The following is a 7,900-nucleotide window of genomic DNA, read 5'->3' as shown; positions in this document are numbered from 1 at the left end:
AAACATTTACATAGAATATGTTCCCCTATTTAACATTTTCCCACACGGAACATTCTATTTCGCTGGTCTTCTGAGAAACATTACATAGAGGCTTTGCTACATTTTAAAAGGAAAATGCAACGTGTTTTTGTTTCACCTTGTCTCAATATTTTATATATGTGTGTGTGTGCGCTTTGTGTCCATGCGAAAGCTTGTGCAGGATAAGTGCTGACAAGGTGACTTGGAACTTGGTCATTGCAATTAACTGACAATCACAACGATGATTGCCATTGGGAAATATTTGTGATGAATATTATTATATTACCAGGTAAGGCACACCGAGCTATGACGCTCATTTTCAGAAGCGACCTGGCCACAAATGATAGCTCAACGAAGTGGCTTATCACGTGGAAATGTATAGCAGCCAACTACTCAAACGCATGTTCATTCTAAATGTGGAAGGTAAACCCGGAGAGGAATCCACACGACCACAGAGAGAACATGCAAACTCCAAATATACAGGCGTCGGGATCGAACCCACGACCTTCTGTATACCATGCAAGGTAGTTAACATCTCGCCACCGTGGCACCCAACTATACATGCGTATACAGTAGTATTTTAAAGTATAAGCGCAGCACTGTGGAACGAATTCCCAAAGATTCCACAATAAATATTGCTAAGTATAAATGAATACTAGTAGCACACTGCACGATAAAAAAAAAACGGTGGCCATTTTCTAAATGCTAATAACTTTTAATTTTGTCCAGATTTTCTAGTGTATACCATGTGACAGGTGACCAAAACGTCACCATTATTGCATTACTGATTAATGTGGGTACCATGCAGAAAACAATATTAACCAAGTGGCCAAATGACCCACATTTCATGTATTATTACTTCACAATAACCAACACTGATGGACAATCATGACTGACTGAGGTAAATGCTAACATTTTTGAAGGGCTAAAATCTGTAATTTAGCACAAATATATTCAAGTAATTGCGAAAAACAATTTTCCTGAAAATCTGACTTGAAAATATTATTGGACGGTCAAATTTTACGTACTACTGGTGGGTTACTTGGTTATAATCACAAGGCATGGATAGCCTAAAGTTTCACATTGCTCATGCTAAACTCTTAAAAATATTCAATCCAATCCCCATCAGCGAACCATAAGTGATTTGCTAAAGCTGAAAGTGGGTAAAGCCCGCTACCAGTTACGTGTCCCCAATAATAACAATCATCCAACAGTCTTTAGCATCCAAGAGACTGTGCTGGATGAAAATGTTCGATGGGTTGTTGTCCACCGTCCACCCTCTTCGTAGCCAGGAACCTGGGCCTTTTCTGGCCCATGGGCCCCGGTGCAGTGGCAGTAGCCTGGATACTCAAACGCCATGCCACTGTGTTGGACTATAATGTAGAGCTTTGTTGGATTCATCTTCTTGGTTCTTTCGGTAAAGTCACTTAGAAGGGAAATAATAAAATAATAATAAAAAACATTATACAATTTTATTATATTATTATATTACTTTATTTTGTTTTATTTGTATTTTTATTATTTTATTATTTCCCTTCTACGTGACTTTACCGAAAGAACCAAGAAGATGAATCCCTGCAGTCATGAAAGCTTTAAATCGAAACTTTGTTGGATTGCCGATTTTTTTTCTGCCTTTAAGGGGCCAAATGACGTTGGTCATATGTCACTTCGAGCACATGCTTTCAATTCTGTACATTCGCCCTAACATTGTCGCACGCCACAATTCCACAGCAGTGTATTTTATTTCACGTGTGTGGTTTTTGCAATGCTTTTTAGAACTTTTTGATTAAGTGCTGGCTTCATGTAAAATTGTCCAAAATTTACCGCAGTAAATGGATTTATTATATATTCTAATAAATCGGTAATACAAAATACTGTCTAAATTGTTTTATGTTGTGTGTATGTATATAAAGGTACTTTTTTCGAACAGTATACTGTAGATTACATTTCATAATGTTATAAACAAGAATATCTCTTAACATAGAGGTTTTCACAGCCAATATTATGACTCAATTTATTTTTGGATTAGGCCACGTAATAATATGGCCAAATTAAATTTTAAGACCCTACACTCCCCGACATGATCATTTTCACGTGCACAAGCATGTGACGCACCAATTATTATCTTTATTGATTTAGCTCACCATTGAGTTTAAGAACAATATACCTATCTACGTGACTTTACCGAAATACTCGAAGAATAAGAATTCCTGCAGTCACGAAAGCTTTAAGTCAAGATTTAAGAATAATCCTTATTACCAAATGTATCAGTTATATGTGACTTTCCACTTCGCCAAGCATCCTCAAGAAAAAATCTAGGAAGGAAGTCTGAATAAAATCGAATAAGCCGGAACGGCATTCTGATTAGCCCAGAATCATATTCTGGCCTTCACCCAAAATTAACTATGCAGCGTCCCAGTAAACTTTTAACGTTCGGAACAACGTTCACAACATGTGTCTGCACATGTAGCAACCCTATCAACCTACAATCGTTTCACCGCCTCCACCTCAAAAATAACTCGCTCTCACCCCTTCCTACTTCCTGAGCTTTGGCAAAATGCTAATCCACATGCTTATCTGTGGGCAAGTGTCCACAATGCACTCGATATTTGGGTCAGATTACGTTTTGAGCTGTATTCAGCTATATACAGCTCAAGCCACGGTTTCACCCGAATCAAGAGCCGAATGGCTCACAGGGTTATTCCGAATAAATGAAACTGAAACTGAAACATGGTTCACACATAAGCCGATGGCAAATATGTAGGCATTTCAGGCTGACAATGACCACAATCTTCTTGCTGTAGTCACACCGTCTCACAAGTTAAGCAAATGTCTGGTATTTCCCAACATGTTCTCAAGGATATTCTTATTCCCAGCCACCACTAGTGTATGCATCTGTTTAATACGAATTTCACTCTTCCATATAGCGAACACGCATGTTAGGGTGGAGATATGGCCTAGCCACAGCACATTCGAGACTTTTTGCAAAGGTTTGCGGTTCAATTTCAGTGGCTGCCCTTGTTAATACTGTGGTTGTACTAAACATTAAATGTGCATCATCAGCTTTATAATAAAAGCTAAACATAACGCAATGTTGTTCGAATAAAAGTAGCCCATGTCACGGTCCAAGATATAGCAAATTTTATTAAATAGTTAATTAGGCGGCAATATAGCAACATCGCACCCTTACCGGCATACTAATACCCACTTCTGACCGGGTTCAAATTGAAACTCACAGCGGCCACCGGCGGTCCCCTGCTGCAGGAGTGCCCTGAGATTTATGTGCATGGGAGGTGCATTATCAATGTTAGCTGCTGATAGTGATAATGACCATGATGATGAAATCTCAGAAATACACTATGGAGACCTCAGGCCCCGGGTCTTTCTCGGGGACATGTCTCAAGCGGAAGAGGAAAGGCTTCGTCTCGTCGCTGGGCAGAGTGCCCTCCCCCATGGGCAGCAGCCTCCTGTGGCGCAGGTTGAGCGGGTGGTTGATGATCTCGTGCTGGAAGCGCCGGGACAAATGGTCGGGGCGGCGTCTGCCCTGCTCTGTCGGCCTGGAGGCTGCGTGCCGCTCGGCCACCAGGTAACCCCGAAACTGGATAATGCAGAAAATGAGCGCCAGAAACATCAGCGCGTGAATGAGGTGCAGGAGCCAGGGAAAGATGCCGTACCTGAGGCACCTCGTCATGGTGAGCCTCTTCAAGTGACTTGCTAAAGCATCGGCAAAAGAAGCGTCGGAAAGAGAATCGTCGGTTAACCCGCGTTCCGTCGACGGAAGCTGATATCTGTTGTCGCACGGATTTTCCCGCGGAGTGTCCAGGGAAGTGGCCTCCTTCTCCGGTTGGCAGAGACACCAGCGTCGAGTGCGAGCCGATGCAGACGTGCGAGCTGTGGCCGTGCCTTCGACGGTCGCGTCCCGCCCAGCCGTCGTCGGTTCGCCGCCGTCGCCTTCAGGAGTTGACCGGGAACGCGCGCTCGTCCGTGTCAGCACGGCGCTAAGAGCTGCGGTCGTTTGACGTGGACTCGTCGTCGGATTATGCAGAGTTGTGGGTGAAGCGGTGCTGCTCGGCGTGTCCGCTTCGGTTGTTGCGACCGCGCGCGCTGTCGTCGTCGCCGGCGCGGCCGTCGCGAGTGTCGTTTGAACGCGGGTGGCATTGGTGAAGTCGTCTGAGGACCGCGTGGTTGTTTGCGCTCGTGCGGTGACGACTCGGCTCGTCGTTGCTTCCCCCGTGCTCGCCACCCATGGGGTGGTCTTCACGCGAGTGACCGCGGCGCTGGGAACAGCGGTGCTGGCTTCGACCGTCGTACGAAGAGTCGTTTTGACAGTGGAGGGAACGTTTGTGACTTGGGCAGTGGTCATTTCTGTTGTTGTTGACGAAACCGTAGTCATCTTTTGAAATGCGGTGGTCGGTTTACCTTGAACTGTTGTTGGTGCTGAGGGCGATGCTGTAGTCGCAGGTCTAGGTGTAGTTTTCACAACAGGGATCGGAAAGGTGGGTATAGCAACATTTGTGCTCGGATCAAGAGTTGCTGGACAAAAAGAGTCCTTGTCCAAATTATACAATGGTATTGCAGAATGCGGACCATGGTCTGAGCAGACAATGCTTTCGATGTCCTTTTGCAATAAGCTGTTGTACACCTTGTCATCGTTTATATCGTGCATCCACTCCCATAAGTAGGCAACAGAACAGTCGCAAATCCACTGATTCTGGTAGCCGTAGAAGTAGGAGAGCAACACCGGCTCAAAGAATCCACGCGGCAGTGACTTAAGACTGTTGTTGGAGATGTCCAACACGTCCAGATTACTCATTGAGCTCATGAGGTTGGCAGAAACGGAAGCCAGGTCATTTCCATGAAGGGACAGCATTCGGAGCGAATCCATGTTGGTGAAGGAGCTTTGGTCGAGAGTCCCGAGGCGATTGTTGCCGAGAAAAAGTTCCTGGAGATCGACGAGGGCAGTGAAAGCGTCCGCGGGCAAGTGTGCGATCTGGTTGTCGTTGATCTTGAGCCGAGTGAGGCGGAGGAGGAAGCCGAGTGGTGGCAGCTCGGTGAGGGCGTTGTGCGAAGCGTCAATGTGCAAGATGGGCATCGCCGCCCGCGGCGTCAAGCTCACGATGCGGTTGTGGGCCAGGTCCAGCTCCTCCAGGAGAGGGAGGCCCTCCAGGACGGCCCACGTAGGGGCGAGCAGGTGGTTGGAGGTCACCCACAGGACCTTGATGTCCGTTCTCAGGTTGGTGGGGAAATCCCGCAGACCCCGGGAGCTGCAGTTAGCTCGGAGACGGCCCGCGTTGTCGGGGCCAATGTCACAGCTCTCGTCGCGGCCGTCGGAGGAGCAGCTCGGCAGGACGAGACAGATGAGCACAAGGGACGCTGAGGAGTTTGTTGAGAAAAGTAACACAAACAAAGAAAAGTGGCGTGGGTAAGTGCGCGCAAATTGTGTCGACGCAGATTATAAGACGGCCCGGAAAATAAGACGCGACCCAAACTTGTGCCCAGTGTCAATAACGTTACGCGAATCTGGTGACACACACAAAAGACATACCAGATTCATTATAAGGTGAACCGACACTTTTGGTTTAAATAAACGGGGGGGGGGGGGAGGGGTAGTGCTTCTTATAATCCAGAGAACACGGTAGTACTAACAGCTGCGAGTAATTTACAAATAAAGTTCAATGCTTATTAGATGGTGTATTGAGATGACACTTACCGAATTTGAGTTCATGCAGGGGCATGGTGTTTGCACGCTGCGGGTAGCGGTGACCGTGTGCATGCAGCGGATAGATTTCTCTCTTAATGAGACATATCCTTGTATTGCTCATTGGCACAGAGGCACACACACCCCGCGGCACACCCATAGCCCTATCAACTCACAACACATGCCGACAGAACGTGTAATAATAACGCCATATATGGCCGGCTTGAATGTCATTACAGACTTTGTTTCCAGCATTACAGCCACACTCATCTGGAAATGAGGTCCAGAGGTCATCCTGGCAAAGGCCACCGATAAGAATGAAGCAATGCTCATCTCCATTGGCAGCCCCAAGATGGTGGTGGAAATTCCACATTCCCATGGCAGAGGCAGTGTACCCGTAGAATATTGTTAAAATTTGGGGCAATGCTTATATCCATTTCGCGTAGCCAGGACCAGGGAGTAGAATCAAATCGAACTGCTAAGCGTAACTGTTAACCGGTATACCAAGTGCTCTTGCCAAAATCATCTGGAAATCCAGTGGCATTTGTTTAACTTGCCTGAATCTGCTGGTGAGACCCAGAACGTCAAAACTAGTTCAACGTTTGCTGGATGAAACAAATGCTGCTGGGTAATATTGGTCTAGAAAGCCCCATTGGCCGATGAACGAAAGCATTGTATGAATGTATTTACTTGCGGAGTTCTGCTTGTGTGCAGAGGGAGGCGCAGTGGTAACCACTTCGTGAGCCATCATCCAAGCGTGCAGAGTTTGACTCGGGTGCCTTTCTGCCGTGGAGTTTTGTATTGTTCCGTATGGATTTCCCCAAATAACTAAAAACATATACACATATACAGTAAAACATTGGATTGCGAGTAACTTGGTCTGCGAGTGTTTTGCAAGACGAGCAATTTTTTTAAAATGAATTTTAAGTTGATAAAAAGCGAGGTCTTGCAATACCAGTAGTACGTGTATACGCTTTGTCTGCTGAGCGTCACGTGATCACAACTGATACACGAGTGCTTTGATACACGAGTGCTTTGGATTACAAACACGTTTCCGGAACGAATTATGCTCGCAATCCAAGGTTTTACTGGAAAATGCAATGTCAATTATGTGCCAAATCACCGTGTGCCACGCAGGGGCAGGCTACATCCAGAATCATCAGGCAACATCGCCTGATGATGCTGGGTGCAATTGGCAGCGAAACGTTACGATACTCAAATTGTAAATGTTGTGGACTTACAACTTCAGTGGGCTGAAGTTGTAAATAATTGGCACGTTTTGTTCCCGTTACAAACCTTACCGGTTGGCTTTGTCGGGTGGTGGCGGGTTCACGACACATTTATACTTACGCGATCTTACCAACAAAACGAACTTTCTGAAATTGTTCGCGAATACCTACGCGTCAAACTGCCAATAGGAGGCTCTTCGCTCTGAGACGTTTCCTTAACGCAATACAAACGCAACTTAATTCATAACTTCTAGATTTGAAGCTTTCGTGACTGCAAGGATTCATATTCTTAGGTTTTTTCGGTAAAGTCACGTAGGTAAAAAAATAAAATAAAAATAAAATAAAAATCACGACGTTTCATTCATAACATCGGGGTTTTTTGGGGGGGAGGGTTAGATCGCATGCCATTGTGAGCATCTGGAACGGCACTTGCCATAGCCACCCACAGCTGTGGGTGAGCTTTCTGGCTGCGTGGAATCAGAATGGGGATATTGATTTTCGCTGGTGGAGAAATCCGATGAGCTGTAAAGCGCTTTTCTTCACAGACGTCCAGTGGAACGGTGAGACACCCAGGAGGAGAGGGGATGGCGCGAGAGGAAACGAGACGGGGCTAGAGATAGGTGCGAAAACACGGGGATACGAAACACGGGGAGAGAAGAGGCCTGAATTGATACAAAACAGATAGAGATGCACTTCCAAGGGATAGGGGCCGTCCATAAATGACGTCACGCACCTAGGGGGGGGTCAGACATGTGTGACGAGGGGGGGGGGTGAGAAATGTGACGTCACATCAAAATGCGTAACTTTAAATAAATATAGACAACACGTTCTACTTAATTAAACAGACTTTTAATACATGTTTTCTCCTACAACATCAGAGTGCAGCGCCACATTAAATGCCCACAATAGTTTAAAGCGATTTGAAGCATGCTTTATTTGGGGGGGGGGGGGGGCA

The 7,900-nt window shown here is 45.9% G+C and overlaps 1 protein-coding gene across 1 annotated transcript; it reads right to left on the bottom strand.

Moving 5' to 3' along the window:
- Window positions 1–3,058: 3,058 nt before the first annotated feature.
- GP1BA (glycoprotein Ib platelet subunit alpha) lies at window positions 3,059–5,801 on the bottom strand. Its single transcript, XM_078607750.1, has 2 exons — window positions 5,729–5,801; window positions 3,059–5,391 (listed from the first exon to the last, which is right to left on the bottom strand). The coding sequence occupies exons 1-2, from the start codon at window positions 5,751–5,753 to the stop codon at window positions 3,365–3,367; spliced, it is 2,052 nt and encodes a 683-aa protein (XP_078463876.1). The 5' UTR covers window positions 5,754–5,801; the 3' UTR covers window positions 3,059–3,364.
- Between the last annotated feature and the right edge of the window lie 2,099 nt (window positions 5,802–7,900).

This window comes from Lampetra planeri, chromosome 28 (assembly GCF_965212315.1).
Source record: "Lampetra planeri chromosome 28, kcLamPlan1.2.h2, whole genome shotgun sequence".
Taxonomy (NCBI): Eukaryota; Metazoa; Chordata; class Hyperoartia; order Petromyzontiformes; family Petromyzontidae; genus Lampetra; species Lampetra planeri.
This window is presented reverse-complemented; position numbering and strand designations above follow the sequence as displayed.

What these genes read in the sequence shown, in the direction of transcription:
- GP1BA (XM_078607750.1), bottom strand. Translation starts at nt 5,753, where the DNA reads ATGCCCCTGCATGAACTCAAATTCG. An exon ending in CCTGCATGAACTCAAATTCG is followed by an intron (nt 5,392 to 5,728) that starts GTAAGTGTCATC and finishes CAAACTCCTCAG; the next exon opens with CGTCCCTTGTGCTCATCTGT.